This window comes from Physella acuta, unplaced genomic scaffold (genome assembly GCF_028476545.2).
Source record: "Physella acuta isolate Inbredline_101_S28 unplaced genomic scaffold, ASM2847654v3 ptg000714l, whole genome shotgun sequence".
NCBI classification, from domain to species: domain Eukaryota; kingdom Metazoa; phylum Mollusca; class Gastropoda; family Physidae; genus Physella; species Physella acuta.
The window spans coordinates 112,083-131,463 of record NW_026732232.1 but is presented as its reverse complement, the minus strand read 5'-3'; the positions used below and the strand labels follow the sequence as shown (position 1 = coordinate 131,463).

The 19,381-nt window shown below is 44.0% G+C and overlaps 1 protein-coding gene across 3 annotated transcripts in view; it reads right to left on the bottom strand.

Annotated features, from left to right (window-relative positions):
- Nucleotides 1–1,265: 1,265 nt before the first annotated feature.
- Nucleotides 1,266–19,381, bottom strand: part of LOC131949812 (uncharacterized) — a 72,467-nt gene continuing 54,351 nt past the window's right edge. For all 3 annotated transcript variants that reach the window (XM_059311798.1, XM_059311797.1, XM_059311796.1), the window contains exons 3-7: nt 6,479–6,693; nt 5,114–5,326; nt 4,687–4,813; nt 2,616–2,738; nt 1,266–1,701 (exon numbers count right to left, since the gene is read on the bottom strand). In XM_059311798.1, coding sequence (XP_059167781.1) covers nt 1,303–1,701; nt 2,616–2,738; nt 4,687–4,813; nt 5,114–5,326; nt 6,479–6,693 — 1,077 coding nt within the window. In that variant the 3' untranslated portion in view covers nt 1,266–1,302. The remainder of the gene's footprint in view (nt 1,702–2,615; nt 2,739–4,686; nt 4,814–5,113; nt 5,327–6,478; nt 6,694–19,381) is intronic.

The window sequence follows — 19,381 nt, the reverse complement described above, 5'->3', positions numbered from 1 at the left end:
CTTCATGTAGACACACCCAACCCCCCTTCGTGTAGACACACCCAACCCCCCTTCGTGTAGACACACCCAACCCCCCTTCGTGTAGACACACCCAACCCCCCTTCGTGTAGACACACCCAACCCCCCTTCATGTAGACACACCCAACCCCCCTTCTTATAGACACACCCAACCCCCCTTCTTATAGACACACCCAACCCCCCTTCTTATAGACACACCCAATCCCCCTTCATGTAGACACACCCAAGCCTTATTCACATGTTTGGATTGTCTTTGTTATCTCCCCTTGTACACACATCGGTCAGGTGATGTTCTACTTGGTGGTGTACACACATTGGGTGATGTTCAACTTGGTGGTGTACACACATCAGGTGATGTTTTACTTTGTGGTGTACACACATCAGGTGATGTTCTATTTGGTGGTGTACACACATCAGGTGATGTTCTACTTGGTGGTGTACACACATCAGGTGATGTTCTATTTGGTGGTGTACACACATCAGGTGATGTTTTACTTGGTGGTGTACACACATCAGGTGATGTTTTACTTGGTGGTGTACACACATCAGGTGATGTTTTACTTCGTAATGTACACACATCAACTAGGTGATTGTAGCAGTCATATAATTGTAGCAGTCATATAATTGTAGCAGCCAAGTAATTGTAGCAGTCATATAACTGTAGCAGTCATATAATTGTATCATTCATTTCTTTGTAGCAGTCATATAACTGTATCAGCCAAGGTTACTCATTAGACATTTACAATTAAAAGTTGGGAGTTGGGTGGGAGCGGTGCAGACGGTTTTGTGTTGAGCTATTTGTTATCTCTTTATGGTCAATTAATGAGATAATGACAAGCTTTATTTATTATTGTCCAATTGATGATAACTTGTATCTTGAGCTGGACGACACTCAACCGGTGAATCTCCACATAGTCTCGTACAATATCTTTGAAGTCTCGTACAATATCTCTGAAATCTCGTACAATTTCGCTGAAGTCTCAGATTAATCGCGAACTTTTCGAGCAATCTTGGGCACGTCTAAGAGCGACATATCGGCCCAACATATGTTGGAGAAGGGCGTGTTATCTGACTTATATGTTGGAGCAGGGCGTGTCATGCGATTCATGTGTTGGAGAAGGGCGTGTCATGTGACTCAAATGTTGGAGAAGGGCGTGTCATGCGACTCATATGTTGAAGTGCCTGCTATCTGACTTATATGTTGGAGAAGGGCGTGTCATGCGACTCATATGTTGAAGTGCCTGCTATCTGACTTATATGTTGGAGAAGGGCATGTCGTGTGACTCAAATGTTGGAGAAGGGCGTGTCATCCTCAGGGTCCTCAATGTTGGACACCAGATCCCTAGTGTCGGAAGTCGGCACGCGCCGGAAGTGATGCAATGCGCCAATGACTGCAGACCGGAAGTCGGGAGCCATGAAGATGGCGACGGGGACGACGCCGGACTTTGCGAAGAGCAGCCAGTCTGAGACGGTACCCAGGGGCAGCAGCCAGGCAATACAGTCGACAGACGAGCACGCGCCCCGGGCCATGACGGTGGAGATGAGGAACGCCGGGAGGGGGAGGATGGTGGTGAGTACTGTGATCAGTGTCAGCACGTGCAGGGGGAGGTCCGTGCATTGCTCCGTGTTGACCTCCAGGTGCAGCTGTACAGTGGGCGTGGTCATCATCGTCTTCTCGCGTATCTGCAGCAGTTGGAGCAGACGGTTAGAGACAAGCTACACAAGACAACAGCCACACAACATGACATCAGCCACAGTACATCAGCCGCACAACATGACATCAGCCACACAACATGACATCAGCCACACAACATGACATCAGCCACACAACATGACATCAGCCACACAACATGACATCAGCCACACAACATGACATCAGCCACACAACATGACATCAGCCACACAACATGACATCAGCCACACAACATGACATCAGCCACACAACATGACATCAGCCACACAACATGACATCAGCCACACAACATGACATCAGCCACACAACATGACATCAGCCACAGTACATCAGCCACACAACATGACATCAGCCACACAACATGACATCAGCCACACAACATGACATCAGCCACACAACATGACATCAGCCACACAACATGACATCAGCCACACAACATGACATCAGCCGCACAACATGACATCAGCCGCACAACATGACATCAGCCGCACAACATGACATCAGCCGCACAACATGACATCAGCCGCACAACATGACATCAGCCGCACAACATGACATCAGCCACACAACTGGACACCAGCCACACTACTGAACATATACCTAAAAGAGGGGCCCATTACACACAAACGTTCCACCCCCAACCACCCACACAATCGTCCCTCAACCTATACACCCAAATATAGTTTCTTCCCATCCACACAAACGTCCTCTCCCCACCCACCCACACATTTGTCTCGCCCCCAGCCAACTCCCAACTCTCTACCAGCCAACTCCCACCACCAACGCCACAACTTACATCAACGCCACCACTTACACCAACGCCACCACTTACACCAATGCCACCACTAACACCAACACCACCACTTACACCAACGCCACCACTTACACCAACGCCACCACTTACAGCAACAGCCAGCAGCAGCAGCAAGCTGAGCCCGGCAGGCAGGAAGTAGACCAGGACATTGATGATTACCGCCCCTTTCGTGGCCACCAACGCCTTACAGATCACTTGTGGGGCAATGGCTATCTGCAGAATTATTGTGTTAACAGATCACTTGTGGGGCAATGGCTATCTGCAGAATTATTGTGTTAACAGATCACTTGTGGGGCAATGGCTATCTGCAGAATTATTGTGTTAACAGATCACTTGTGGGGCAATGGCTATCTGCACAATTATTGTGTTAATAGATCACTTGTGGGGCAATGACTATCTGCAGACTTATTGTATTAACAGATCACTTGTGGGGCAATGGCTATCTGCAGAATTATTGTGTTAACAGATCACTTGTGGGGCGATGGCTTTCTGCAGAATTATTGTGTTAACAGATCACTTGTGGGGCAATGGCTATCTGCAGAATTATTGTGTTAACAGATCACTTGTGGGGCAATGGCTATCTGCAGAATTATTGTGTTAACAGATCACTTGTGGGGCAATGGCTATCTGCAGAATTATTGTGTTAATAGATCACTTGTGGGGCAATGACTATCTGCAGACTTATTGTATTAACAGATCACTTGTGGGGCAATGGCTATCTGCAGAATTATTGTGTTAACAGATCACTTGTGGGGCGATGGCTTTCTGCAGAATTATTGTGTTAACAGATCACTTGTGGGGCAATGGCTATCTGCAGAATTATTGTGTTAACAGATCACTTGTGGGGCGATGGCTATCTGCAGAATTATTGTGTTAACAGATCACTTGTGGGGCAATGGCTATCTGCAGAATTATTGTGTTAACAGATCACTTGTGGGGCAATGGCTATCTGCAGAATTATTGTGTTAACAGATCACTTGTGGGGCGATGGCTTTCTGCAGAATTATTGTGTTAACAGATCACTTGTGGGGCAATGGCTATCTGCAGAATTATTGTGTTAACAGATCACTTGTGGGGCGATGGCTATCTGCAGAATTATTGTGTTAACAGATCACTTGTGGGGCAATGGCTATCTGCAGAATTATTGTGTTAACAGATCACTTGTGGGGCAATGGCTATCTGCAGAATTATTGTGTTAACAGATCACTTGTGGGGCAATGGCTATCTGCAGAATTATTGTGTTAACAGATCACTTGTGGGGCAATGGCTATCTGCAGAATTATTGTGTTAACAAAACACTTGCGGGGCAATGGCTATCTGCAGAATTATTGTGTTAACAGATCACTTGCGGGGCTATGGCTATCTGCAGAATTAGTGTGTTAACAGATCACTTGTTGGGCAATGGCTATCTGCAAAATTATTGTGTTAACAGATCACTTGTGGGGCTATAGCTATCTGCAGAATAATTATTGTGTTAACAGATCACTTGTGGGGCAATGGCTATCTGCAGAATTATTGTGTTAACAGATCACTTGGGGGTAAAGGCTATCTGCAGAATTATTGTGTTAACAGATAATTTGTGGGGCAATGGCTATCTGCAGAATTATTGTGTTAACAGATAATTTGTTGGGCAATGGCTATCGGCAGAATTATTGTGTTAACAGATAATTTGTTGGGCAATGGCTATCGGCAGAATTATTGTGTTAACAGATAATTTATGGGGCAATGACTATCTGCAGAATTATTGTGTTAAGAGATAAAGTGTGGGGCAATAGCTTGCTGGCCAACTTTGTACCTGAGTGTATTAAAAATTACATGATTTGGTTTTTAAAATGTATTTTTTACTTTTGTAACGTAAGTTGATACTGTAAAAGGTAACTGTGGTTTAGACTAGGAGATCTTAGTAGGTAGTGAGGGTGAGGAATTTGAACTACCTATAGGAAGTGACGTGAGTGAACTACCTGACATAAGTGAACTACCTACATGCAGAAAGTGACGTGAGTGAACTACCTGACGTGAGTGAACTACCTACATGCAGAAAGTGACGTGAGTGAACTACCTGACGTGAGTGAACTACCTACATGCAGGAAGTGACGTGAGTGAACTACCTGACGTGAGTGAACTACCTACATGCATTACGTGACGTGAGTGAACTACCTACATGCACACTGTCGTGTCTGCCTGCACTAAGTGCCGCCCCAATGGCCACCAGGTAGGCCCACAGCACGACAAACGACGCGGCAAACACACAGTTTCGCGCCACCGTCTTCACCACCAGGCCGTATCGTCTGTGGGAAAACATGAGGTTAAGCACTCTTAAGATAGCATCACTATTTACTGTACCAAGCACTCTTAAGATAGCATCACTATTTACTGTACCAAGCACTCTTAAGATAGCATCACTATTTACTGTACCAAGCACTCTTAAGATAGCATCACTATTTACTGTACCAAGCACTCTTAAGATAGCATCACTATTTGCTGTACCAAAATTTTAATTTTTTATGGTGAATGATTTACTGTTAATTAATAAACAATTGATCGTTGATTAAAGACGAGGGTACGTTTAACCAGTTTAGCCGGCTGACCTGAAACATGGCGGCAGGATTCTCATGGTGAGGATGAGCAGCACCGAGTGCGAGGTCAGGAAGGTCAAGGGGAAGACGAAGGTGAACCAGACGAAGAAACTACTGCAGCCATGCGCCCAGTGACCCCTCAGGAAGAAGTCGGCCGTCAGGGGGCAGTAGAAGACCCCCACGGTCAGGTCGGACACGGCGTAGTGGAGCAGCACGATGTTCTGCCTGAAACAAAATGGCGGGAAATGTCAAGGGCAACAGGTTAATGCGGTCAAGGTCACAACAATTAGTAGTCCAGATCAATGTCATCACGTCACTAGCAATCAGTGGTGTTGGTGGGGATACAAAGCATGGCAGAGTGACCAGCTGACTGGCTTGTTCTAAACTTCCGGCTGTTTCCTAACTTACCGGCTGTTTCCTAACTTACCGGCTGTTTCCTAACTTACCGGCTGTTTCCTAACTTAATGCCTATTTCCTAACTTACCGGCTGTTTCCTAACTTAATGCCTATTTCCTAACTTACCGGCTGTTTCCTAACTTACCGGCTGTTTCCTAACTTACCGGCTGTTTCCTAACTTACCGGCTGTTTCCTAACTTAATGCCTATTTCCTAACTTACCGGCTGTTTCCTAACTTAATGCCTATTTCCTAACTTACCGGCTGTTTCCTAACTTAATGCCTATTTCCTAACTTACCGGCTGTTTCCTAACTTACCGGCTGTTTCCTAACTTAATGCCTATTTCCTAACTTACCGGCTGTTTCCTAACTTAATGCCTATTTCCTAACTTACCGGCTGTTTCCTAACTTAATGCCTATTTCCTAACTTACCGGCTGTTTCCTAACTTACCGGCTGTTTCCTAACTTAATGCCTATTTCCTAACTTACCGGCTGTTTCCTAACTTAATGCCTATTTCCTAACTTACCGGCTGTTTCCTAACTTACCGGCTGTTTCCTAACTTAATGCCTATTTCCTAACTTACCGGCTGTTTCCTAACTTACCGGCGGTTTCCCAACTTACCGGCTGTTTCCTAACTTACCGGCTGTTCCCTAACTTACCGGCTGTTTCCCAACTTACCGGCTGTTTCCTAACTTACCGGCTGTTTCCCAACTTACCGGCTGTTTCCTAACTTACCGGCTGTTCCCTAACTTACCGGCTGTTTCCTAACTTACCGGCTGTTTCCCAACTTACCGGCTGTTTCCTAACTTACCGGCTGTTTCCTAACTTACCGGCTGTTTCCTAACTTACCGGCTGTTTCCTAACTTACAGGCTGTTTCCTAACTTACCGGCTGTTTCCTAACTTACCGGCTGTTTCCTAACTTACCGGCTGTTTCCTAACTTACCGGCTGTTTCCTAACTTACCGGCTGTTTCCTAACTTACCGGCTGTTGAGGAGCTTGACGTTGGTCATGAGAAGAAAAATTAAAAACAGGTTGGCGCCGGATATCCAGGCTGTGTACAAGATGGCGGCCACGGCACTTCCGGTCTGGCTCCCCCAGGGGTGGTAGAGCGCCGTGGAGAAGTTGATCATCCGGTGGGAGGAGAGGCTGAAGTCTTCCTGTAGGGTGCCCGTCCACTCCTCCGTGTGGACTCGCTCCTGGGTGGGGGAGAGGGGGGTGAGGGTGGGGGGAGAGGGTGGGGGTTAGTATGGTGGTTTTACTTTTGTGGTTTTATATTTTTGGTTTTACATTAGTGGTTTGTGGTTTTACATTTGTGGTTTTATATTTGTGGTGTGAATTTCTACCGTTGTCACAAAAGTAAAGATGTATTGGTATATACACGTTAGTAAAGTATACTGTTGACAAAAGTAAAGGTATGGGGATTTAGCCACGCTAATAAAGGTTCACTTTTATTGTCACGTTAATCTAGGTATATTTTAATACTCACGTTTGTACGGGTGACTGTAATAGTGACGTCAATAGTTTGACAACTATTCCGCTACCACCCCGCCCCCCCCCCCCCAACACCCACCGTGCTAAGAACAAACAAACTGAGCTAACATTTCACATACTTGACAGTGTAGCAGCTGACAAGTTTTTTTATAAGATAATCAGATGGCCCGACTAATTAATTAAGTTTCAGGTGAAATCGGACTATACAACTAGACCCACTGGCGTCATACTTTTATACCACCCACTGGCGTCATACTTTTATACCACCCACTGGCGTCATACTTTTATACCACCCACTGGCGTCATACTTTTATACCACCCACTGGCGTCATACTTTTATACCACCCACTGGCGTCATACTTTTATACCACCCACTGGCGTCATACTTTTATACCACACACTGGCGTCATACTTTTATACCACCCACTGGCGTCATACTTTTATACCACCCACTGGCGTCATACTTTTATACCACCCACTGGCGTCATACTTTTATACCACCCACTGGCGTCATACTTTTATACCACCCACTGGCGTCATACTTTTATACCACCCACTGGCGTCATACTTTTATACCACCCACTGGCGTCATACTTTTATACCACCCACTGGCGTCATACTTTTATACCACCCACTGGCGTCATACTTTTATACCACCCACTGGCGTCATACTTTTATACCACCCACTGGCGTCATACTTTTATACCACCCACTGGCGTCATACTTTTATACCACCCACTGGCGTCATACTTTTATACCACCCACTGGCGTCATACTTTTATACCACCCACTGGCGTCATACTTTTATACCACCCACTGGCGTCATACACTTTCAACCCCTGATACCAACCCCAACCACACAAGTCTGACACCAACTTCTACAGCAAACCCTGCCACCAACCTCTGCTACCAAACACTGCTACCAACCCCCTCCACCAACCCCCTCCACCAACCCTCTCCACCAACCCTCACTACCAACCCACTCTACCAACCCCCTCCACCAACCCCCTCCACCAACCCCCTCTACCAACCCCCTCCACCAACCCCTATCCACCAACCCACTCTACCAACCCCATCCACCAACCCCCTCCACCAACCCTCTCCACCAACCCCCTCCACCAACCCTCTCCACCAACCCACTCTACCAACCCCCTCCACCAACCCCCTCCACCAACCCCCTCCACCAACCCCCTCTACCAACCCCCTCTACCAACCCCCTCTACCAACCCCCTCTACCAACCCCCTCCACCAACCCACTCTACCAACCCCCTCCACCAACCCCCTCCACCAACCCCCTCCACCAACCCCCTCCACCAACCCCCTCTACCAACCCCCTCCACCAACCCCTATCCACCAACCTCCTCCACCAACCCCCTCCACCAACCCCCTCCACCAACCCCCTCCACCAACCCCCTCCACCAACCCCCTCCACCAACCCCCTCCACCAACCCCCTCCACCAACCCACTCTACCAACCTCCTCCACCAACCTCCTCCATCAACCCCCTCCACCAACCCCCTCTACCAACCCCCTCCACCAACCCTGAAAGACGAAAATCCAACAACACCATCATTGTCACGAGGCAGGAAAAAAAAATCAATTTCCCTTAGAGCTCAGCTCATTCCCGGCTTACAAATGGAGCCGGCAAAGCTGGGAATAACTGCTCCCTCGGGAGCCGCGATCAGACATTGATGTCTACGGTGGGGGTTGGGGGGGATCGCTAACTGTGGAGGGGTCTGGCCAGGGGTCTAGACCCCGACCGTCGATGTTTAATTAATGTGTCACGGGGGCGCTGCACTATCAGCGGGCAGCTACACGTGCATTACTCACCCCTGGTCAGCCAGAGATCGCCGGATATGACGTGGCAATCACGGGGTCAACACGTGATTAGAGCTACGCGATACCAGCGTGGCTAATGAGCCGTGTAATTAAACACATCTAAAGCCGATACGCCTCGGCGGCTAAAGCTGGTCTAAAAATAGAATTGATTTAGCGTGAGTAGTCCCAACGTTAGCTGTGAGGTGTGAAGTACAAAGCTGAGACCCCTATGTGACTGACCTCCCTGATCTATGCAGGAGGAAACATGCTTCTCGTTTTATATTGGTATGAAAAAATTATTTCGTTTAGTCTTAGTAAAACATGAGCTCAATGGGAAACTTAACCCTAAAAATTTCCCCTAAAAATTACTTAACCTCAGGAACGAACAAGAAGCCCTGAAGTTATTCCCCTTGACAATACATTAACACTGATCAGAAAAAATTCATAAAAAACGTTTTAATAACAAGCTTTTATGTAATGATGCACTAAAAAGTAGAAAATAAATTATAGACTACTATTTAAATAACTATAAAGAAAAGCGTGGGTCACTTTAGTATCTATTGGATACCTTTACTAATGTTAAGGAAGACACCCACGCTTTTCTTTATAGTTATTTAAATAGTAGTCTATAATTTATTTTCTACTTTTTAGTGCATCATTACATAAAAGCTTGTTATTAAAACGTTTTTTATGAATTTTTTTTCAGTACTTTACATGTTTTATTTACAATAGAGTTACATGACTAAAAACCATTGCGCGCCTACTGAACATCACGTTCAGTAGGCGCGCAATGGTTTTTGAACGCAGCCATTGAAGCTATTGAAGGTGATGACGCGTGTGGTGTGTTTGGCTAGACATGCCTACTAATTCGGTCCAAATTTTAATTAATTCATAAAAAGTTAATTAGGCATCCAATTAAGTCAAATTTAGTTTCAGATTGCATTGTCTTCATGTCTTGACCCACGTGCTAACTTTGAATCGTATCGGTCAAGTAGAACTGTCCGAATTTTCACTCCTGCGTTTCCGTCTAGACTGACGACTGACGACAGACTGACGAGGAAGTGAGTTAAATAAAAGCTTGTAAAAAATTCATAAAAAACGTTTTAATAACAAGCTTTTATGTAATGATGCACTAAAGAGTAGAAAATAAATTATAGACTACTATTTAAATAACTATAAAGAAAAGCGTGGGTCACTTTAGTATCTATTGGATACCTTTACTAATGTTAAGGAAGACACCCACGCTTTTCTTTATAGTTATTTAAATAGTAGTCTATAATTTATTTTCTACTTTTTAGTGCATCATTACATAAAAGCTTGTTATTAAAACGTTTTTTATGAATTTTTTTTTCAGTACTTTACATGTTTTATCTACAATAGAGTTACATGACTAAAAACCATTGCGCGCCTTCTGAATATCACGTTCAGTAGGCGCGCAATGGTTTTTGAACGCAGCCATTACGTGGTCGTGATGGCGCAGCTATTGATGACGCGTGTGGTGTGGTTGGCTAGACATGCCTACTAATTCGGTCCAAATTTTAATTAATTCATAAAAAATCAATTAGGCATCCAATTAAGTCAAATTTAGTTTCAGATTGCATTGTCTTCATGTCTTGACCCATGTGCCAACTGTGAATCGTGTCGGTCAAGTAGAACTGTCCTAATTTTCACTCCTGCGTTTCCGTCTAGACAGACAGACTGTCGACTGACGAGGAAGTGAGTTAAATAAAAGCTTGTAAAAAAAATAGGTAAGCTCTGTAATTATTTCCCTTTAAAATAAACGCATTGATGAAAACCCACTTAAGCTCCGACGTTATTTCCTTTAACATCGTGTAACCGCAGTAATGGAAAGGGCTTAAGCTCTGAAATTAGTTCCCCTTGTTATCCGGCCTCCTCACATTGGCGCGGGAATTTATTGCCGTCCATTATGTGCCGTCCATTCTGTGCCGTCCATTCTGTGCCGTCCATCCCGTGTTAGAGATGGGGGAAGATGGCCGCCAGTTTTACCATGATTAAATTTTCCCCTACAGCTTCCTCCCCCTCCCCTCCCTCCCTCCCCTGTCCATGCGTTGTGCTGGTCGCTGCACAAACTCATCTCTTGTAGTACAGAAATGTGATGCTCTCTACATATGTATATATATATATATATATATATATATATATATATATATATATATATATATATATATATATATATATATATATATATATATATATATATATATATATATATATATATATATATATATATATATATAAACAATTTTGTTACATTTTAAGACAATGTCCTATTTTATCAAAAATTAATACACCACACGTAAATGATTTCTTACTTGGTGTTGATTAGATCAATTCCCCCACCCCCACACATTCAACACAACCACTTAGCGAAATCGGCATATCCTTACCACACAGCCACACACCACATATCCAACACAAGCACCCACCCAGGGGACCACATGTGGAGAAATCGTCTAGCACCCACCCAGGGGACCCCATGTGGAGAAATTGTCTAGCACCCACCCAGGGGACCCCATGTGGAGAAATCGTCTAGCACCCACCCAGGGGACCCCATGTGGAGAAATCGTCTAGCACCCACCCAGGGGACCCCATGTGGAGAAATCGTCTAGCACCCACCCAGGGGACTAGAAACCCCATGTGGAGAAATCGTCTGGTCTTCACAATCCAATAAAAGCCGCCGAGATGTGGCCGCCATGTTTGATTTATGGCCCCGGCCCCACGGGATGAGAAATCAGCCGGACGATCCTATCGTCTGCTACCGTATGATGGTAGAAGTAGTGCTACCATATGATGGTACAAGTAGTCGTGTGCTACCGTATGATGGTACAAGTAGTCGTCTGCTACCGTATGATGGTACAAGTAGTGCTACCGTATGATGGTACAAGTAGTGCTACCGTATGATGGTACAAGTAGTGCTACCGTATGATGGTATCAGTTGCCACAAATACGTCTTGAGATTACTTGTGAGTCACACAAAAAAACGTCTTGAGACGCCTTAGTTGGCCGCCTACAGAAATCATTTGATGGCCGCCTGGACATCCCTGTACTATCCACGTGACCAGTTTTATTTGCACCAGCTCCTCCAGGAGTGCAGTTGCACAAACACGACTTTAATTAGAGCCGCCATATCTTCGCGTCATTCTTTGACCGGAAACTGGATGCGCGCACACGCAATCAACTTCCGGGACAATTCCCAATCAATATTTTAACGTTCGTTCGTCAACATTTGATAGAATTGTGACTTGTTTAACGTTCGTTCGTCAACATTTGATAGAATTGTGACTTGTTTTTCCCCTAGATGTGTTTATTTCAAACCTTCTCATATTTCCCGCTCAAAGTCCCCAGCATGCTGCTAGCGTTGATCAAGCAGATCTAGCGTCATAGCGTGCTGGCTGGCCGTTTGGTTGTCTCGCGCATCATCGTGTTCTGTTTCACTTCCGCCAAAACTTGGGTTCATAGTCATTCTAATGGTCTAGTTCTGTTACATCTAATGGTCTAGTTCTGTTACATCTAATGGTCTAGTTCTGTTACATCTGACGGTCTAGTTCTGTTACATCTAATGGTCTAGTTTTGTTACATCTGATGGTCTAGTTTTGTTACATCTGATGGTCTAGTTTTGTTACATCTGACGGTCTAGTTCTGTTACATCTAATGGTCTAGTTTTGTTACATCTGATGGTCTAGTTTTGTTACATCTGATGGTCTAGTTTTGTTACATCTGACGGTCTAGTTCTGTTACATCTAATGGTCTAGTTCTGTTACATCTGACGGTCTAGTTCTGTTACATCTAATGGTCTAGTTTTGTTACATCTGACGGTCTGACGGTCTAGTTTTGTTACATCTGATGGTCTAGTTCTGTTACATCTGACGGTCTAGTTCTGTTACATCTGATGGTCTAGTTCTGTTACATCTAATGGTCTAGTTCTGTTACATCTAATGGTCTAGTTCTGTTACATCTGACGGTCTAGTTCTGTTACATCTGACGGTCTAGTTCTGTTACATCTGACGGTCTAGTTCTGTTACATCTGATAGTCTAGTTCTGTTACATCTGATGGTCTAGTTCTGTTACATCTAATGGTCTAGTTCTGTTACATCTGACGGTCTAGTTCTGTTACATCTGACGGTCTAGTTCTGTTACATCTGACGGTCTAGTTCTGTTACATCTGATGGTCTAGTTCTGTTACATCTAATGGTCTAGTTCTGTTACATCTAATGGTCTAGTTCTGTTACATCTGACGGTCTAGTTCTGTTACATCTGACGGTCTAGTTCTGTTACATCTGACGGTCTAGTTCTGTTACATCTGATAGTCTAGTTCTGTTACATCTGATGGTCTAGTTCTGTTACATCTAATGGTCTAGTTCTGTTACATCTGACGGTCTAGTTCTGTTACATCTGATAGTCTAGTTCTGTTACATCTGACGGTCTAGTTCTGTTACACCTGATGGTCTAGTTCTGTTACATCTGATGGTCTAGTTCTGCCTGTTACATCTGATGGTCTAGTTCTGTTACATCTGATGGTCTAGTTCTGTTACATCTAATGGTCTAGTTCTGTTACATCTGATGGTCTAGTTCTGTTACATCTGATGGTCTAGTTCTGTTACATCTAACGGTCTAGTTCTGTTACATCTGACGGTCTAGTTCTGTTACATCTGATGGTCTAGTTCTGTTACATCTAATGGTCTAGTTCTGTTACATCTGACGGTCTAGTTCTGTTACATCTGACGGTCTAGTTCTGTTACATCTGATGGTCTAGTTCTGTTACATCTGACGGTCTAGTTCTGTTACATCTGATGATCTAGTTCTGCCTGTTACATCTGAGAGTCTAGTTCTGTTACATGTGTATACGAATCTATTTACCCCAATGAGAAAGCTACAATCAGACAATAGATTATGTCAGCGAATCTATTTGCCCTAATGAGAAAGCTATGATGAGACAATAGATTGTGTCAGCGAATCTATTTGCCCTAATGAGAAAGCTATGATGAGACAATAGACTTTGAGCCAATCGATATGAGCGCCGTGGCTACAGCGAGCTCTCATTAAAATGTTTATCTTTGCCTGCCATCCATTACACCTCGCCACGTCGGCCATTATGGCGGCACCGCCTCCCAGGTCATGTGATATTCATATCTTGACCCGCACATAATTCAGATGAATAGGGCGTGAATTGAATTTGGGGGGCAAGGACTGGGCTAACGAAAGGCTATGTAGCAACAAGATAAGTAATGAAGGGCTATGTAGCAACAAGACAAGTAATGAAGGGCTATGTAGCAACAAGACAAGTAATGAAGGGCTATGTAGCAACAAGACAAGTAATGAAGGGCTATGTAGCAACAAGTAATGAAGGGCTATGTAGCAACAAGACAAGTAATGAAGGGCTATGTAGCAACAAGACAAGTAATGAAGGGCTATGTAGAAACAAGTAATGAAGGGCTATGTAGCAACAAGACAAGTAATGAAGGGCTATGTAGCAACAAGACAAGTAATGAAGGGCTATGTAGAAACAAGTAATGAAGGGCTATGTAGCAACAAGACAAGTAATGAAGGGCTATGTAGAAACAAGTAATGAAGGGCTATGTAGCAACAAGACAAGTAATGAAGGGCTATGTAGCAACAAGACAAGTAATGAAGGGCTATGTAGCAACAAGACAAGTAATGAAGGGCTATGTAGCAACAAGACAAGTAATAAAGGGCTATGTAGCAACAAGACAAGTAATGAAGGGCTATGTAGCAACAAGACAAGTAATAAAGGGCTATGTAGCAACAAGACAAGTAATGAAGGGCTATATAGCTACAAGACAAGTAATGAAGGGCTATGTAGCAACAAGACAAGTAATGAAGGGCTATATAGCTACAAGACAAGTAATGAAGGGCTATGTAGCAACAAGACAAGTAATGAAGGGCTATATAGCTACAAGACAAGTAATGAAGGGCTATGTAGCAACAAGACAAGTAATGAAGGGCTATGTAGCAACAAGACAAGTAGTGAAGGGGTGTGGAGCTAAACATTCTCCAGTTGAGGTGACTGGTGTTTGTTGGCCATAGAAGGGCACCAGTTCTCACGGCCGAAGATCGGGGCATAATCTCAGACGTGAGCGGCTTGAATGGAGCTCACCCAGGACGTGACAGAGATCACGATCCACACAATCACGGAGCCCTGAGTGATCCCAGCCAATCAGCTCCCGCCTCGTGTTTTGTTAGCCGTTCAGCTTGTACAAGTTTCACGTCAGCTGTGTACGCTTGTACACCATGTAAGATGTGACGCCAGTACACTCTGTACGCGTGTACAGCATGTAAGATTATATTTTTATTTCAGTTCGTTTCTGATAATCGACACCCCACACGAACATTTCCCAATTAGTAATTAAACAATAATTATCCGCCATGTATTTAAGTCAGTGGTCGGCATTAAAGGGTGCATCACATTTTCAAGTCAACGATATGTGTTCTAGATGGCCTTAACATGAGTAAAAAAATTAGGGCCAAAGTCACGTCTTAAGATGGCCTAAAGATCTATTTCAAAGGTTGAGTAGGGTAGAAAACATGACCATACCGGCTAGACAGAAAACATGACCATACCGGCTAGACAGAAAACATGACCATACCGGCTAGACAGAAAACATGACCATACCGGCTAGACAGAAAACATGACCATACCGGCTAGACAGAAAACATGACCATACCGGCTAGACAGAAAACATGACCATACCGGCTAGACAGAAAACATGACCATACCGGCCATAAAACATGACCATACCAGACAGACAAAAAAAGGCTTGAAATGAAAGAGACGTGTCATAGACCGGATAAACTGCACCATCGTTTTAAAAAAAAACTTGATAATATTGTCCCTCAGTTAAAAAAACTTGATAATATTGTCCCTCAGTTAAAAAAAAACTTGATAATGTTGTCCCTCAGTTAAAAAAAATCTTTGTCCAACTAAAGCGCTTCTTTGATGCCCGCTCTCAAATCAGTGGGACAAAAATGAGCTAAAATTGGTAAATGAAAGTGCTGGTAAAAACGCTGATTAAATGAATTGATTTTTTACCAGTGTATTTATAAAATCTTCCAGTGGCTCCTCACGTAGCTCACGACGTTGGCCCTCAGTGAAAGCACGTGCATGTGGCTGTTCTGTTTGCCCCCCCCCCCACCCCTCAGGACTGAATACCTCCCATTTCCGGTGTTAACTGTGCTGTCTGCTCAAGCAGCCATTAGTTGTATTGGCGGCACCGGGAGCCACGCCCTGTTTGCGCTCCTCTCCGGCGCCCCGTCCGTCTTTTGTTGCCCGACCCTCCACATGTTGACTCAGCGTGAAGCGACATCTCCCCTCCCCCGCCCCGGGGTACATGGTACTGGGAGACCTCGTGGTGAAAGTGCCAGCACTTCAGTCCAGGTTCGTGTTAAGGCCACAAGATGGCCCTGTCCATGTTGAGGCCATGGGAGGGTTCGTGTTGAGGCCACAAGATTGCCCTGTCTGTGTTGAGGCCCCGAGATGGCCCGCCGCGAGATGGCCCGTGTTAAGGCCGCGAGATGGCCCGTGTTGAGGCCGCAAGATGGCCGTGTAGATGCCACGAGATGGCCCGTGTTGAGGCCGCGAGATGGCTCGTGTTGAGGTCGCTAGATGGCCCGTGTTGAGGCCACGAGATGGCCCTGTCCGTGTTGAGACCGCTAGATGGCCCTGGCCGTTGAAGCCTCGAGGTAGCCCGGCCACAATCTACTAGTTATTGATCTTCTATTCTGTTTAGAAAAATTTCATTTGAAGCCCCGAGAAAAACAAGATTATTGTATTAGCCAGCGGTATGAGACGCCGGGAGTTTCATCACGGGAGTTAGATCTCCCTCCAGGGGTGGAAGTCAGGGGTTAGTGGGAGGTGGGGAGGGGAGGTGGCAAAATGATTGGGGTTGGGGGTGTCCTGGGGGGGGGGGGAGAGGTTGAAAAATGGAGTGTTGTTATGGTTAGGGTGTGGGTGGCTAAATGATGAATGTGTGGGGTGGCTTCATGTGTGATTTAGGGAGAGTTGGGGGGAGGGGGAGATTGAATATAGGGAGGTGGTTGAGGGCGGTAGAGCGGCGGAGAAATGAGTTATGACAGACGTGAGGGTGTGTTAAGTGTATCTCGTGCAGGGGGGGCGGGGGGAGGGGGAGGTCTATGTGAGGGTTCCTCACTGGATGAAATAACAGAAAAGTTTGTTGGGGAACCATCAAAAACGTCAGAGTAATTTCTAGATGTCGCCATCTAGATGTTCTAGAAATTTCTAGATGTCGCCAATTGTAGGGCTGATTTCAATTGCCGACACTCAGACAACATCCTAGTTAAAGGGAGAGAATTGAAGGCGGGAATAAACAGCCCATTCCTTGGATTTCAAAGACTTATTAAAAAAAAAAAGTAAAATGATCGCTTTAAAAATATTTGTCCGAGCCAACAAAAATTAAATGATTTCCATTCAATAGATTACAGTGGTGAAACAAAACCAATGACGGCACTTGAAGGGTGCTATCCACACGTGTGGGAGGGGGGGGGGGGGGCTAAAAAAACAGTGGGGGAAAAATGAAACAGAGTTTATTTTTAGACGTTGGCAGCGTGAAGATGGAATAAGATAAAATCTTCCAAATTGTTTGGTTAGTGGAAGAGATGTCAACAAATTTTTCTGTGAATGGACATTTTTATACACATATTTGGACAAGAAGGAAGATTGTGTTAGATGGAAAGATTTGGTCAGGAGAGAAGGAAGATTGTGTTAGATGGAAAGATTTGGTCAGGAAGGAAGATTTTGTTAGATGGAAAGATTTGGTCAGGAAGGAAGATTGTGTTAGATGGAAAGATTTAGTCAGGAAGATTGTGTTAGATGGAACAGGTGCAGATTGCGGAGTACACTTAGAATTTTGTTTGTTAAAAATGGTTCAACAAATTATTTTCTAAAATTACATTCAGTTGTTTGAATGCACGTAACCACCAATTAAATCAGATTTTTAATAGAATTTTTTGTGTTAATTATTCCATTGTTTTGTACAGCAATTTATTTTAAAACTTAGTCTAAATTTATCCTAATGTTTAGCCTAGCAACATATCCTAACGTTTCGCCTAGCAACATATCCTAACGTTTCGCCTAGCAATATATCCTAACCTTTAGCCTAGCACCATATCCTAATGTTAGCCTAGCAACATATCCTAATGTTTCGCCTAACAACATATCCTAGTGTTTAGCCTAGCAACATATCCTAATGTTTAGCCTAGCAACATATCCTAACGTTTAGCCTAGCAACATATACTAATGTTTGGTCTAGCAACATATCCTAATGTTTAGCCTAGCACCATATCCTAATGTTTAGCCTAGCAACATATCCTAACGTATAGCCTAGCAACATATCCTAATGTTTAGCCTAGCAATATATCCTAACGTTTAGCCTAGCAACATATACTAATGTTTAGCCTAGCAACATATCCTAATGTTTAGCCTAGCAACATATCCTAATGTTTAGCCTAGCAACATATCCTAATGTTTAGCCTAGCAACACATCCTAATGTTTAGCCTAGCAACACATCCTAATGTTTAGCCTAGCAACATATCCTAATGTTTAGCCTAGCAACATATCCTAATGTTTAGCCTAGCAACACATCCTAATGTTTAGCCTAGCAACATATCCTAATGTTTAGCCTAGCAACATATCCTAATGTTTAGCCTAGCAACATATCCTAATGTTTAGCCTAGCAACATATCCTAATGTTTAGCCTAGCAACATATCCTAATGTTTAGCCTAGCAACATATCCTAACCTTTAGCCTAGCAACATATCCTAATGTTTACTGTTTGACGTCACTACGAGTGGCCATATTTGATTGAGGTTGGAGATTATGGACGAAATCGCTTGTTTATGGTCTTCTGGTTGCCATGGTTACTATCAGACATCGAGGTTTAATCAAATAAACTGGCCTTCGTATTATTGCTCAGCAAATTGTTTATTTTGTCTCTTTTCATTTTTCTTTGGAGGGTGCGGTTTGGTTGGGGGGGGGGGGGGCGGTTATTCTATGTTTAGGGTGTATGTTGTCTTGATGTGTAAGTTGTCTTGTGGTGTAAGTAGGTGTCTTGGGTGTATGTTGTATTTGTTGTATGATTAAGACAACAGGTATGTATTGTGTATGAAGTTTCTAAATGTACTGTTTAATATTTCAAATACCGTTTTTGTCATACTACACATTTAAAAACGAAGCAAAGTTCTGATCCTAAAGATGACAGAGAGAGGGTTAAAATAGGTTGAAATCAATGACTAGTTGGTTGTATAAGGCGAACATAGCCATAGTCTACACATCAGGCGAACATAGTCATAGTCTACACATCAGGCGAACATAGTCATAGTCTACACATCAGGCGAACATAGTCATAGTCTACACATCAGGCGAACATAGTCATAGTCTACACATCAGGCGAACATAGTCATAGTCTACACATCAGGCGAACATAGTCATAGTCTACACATCAGGCGAACATAGTCATAGTCTACACATCAGGCGAACATAGTCATAGTCTACACATCAGGCGAACATAGTCATAGTCTACA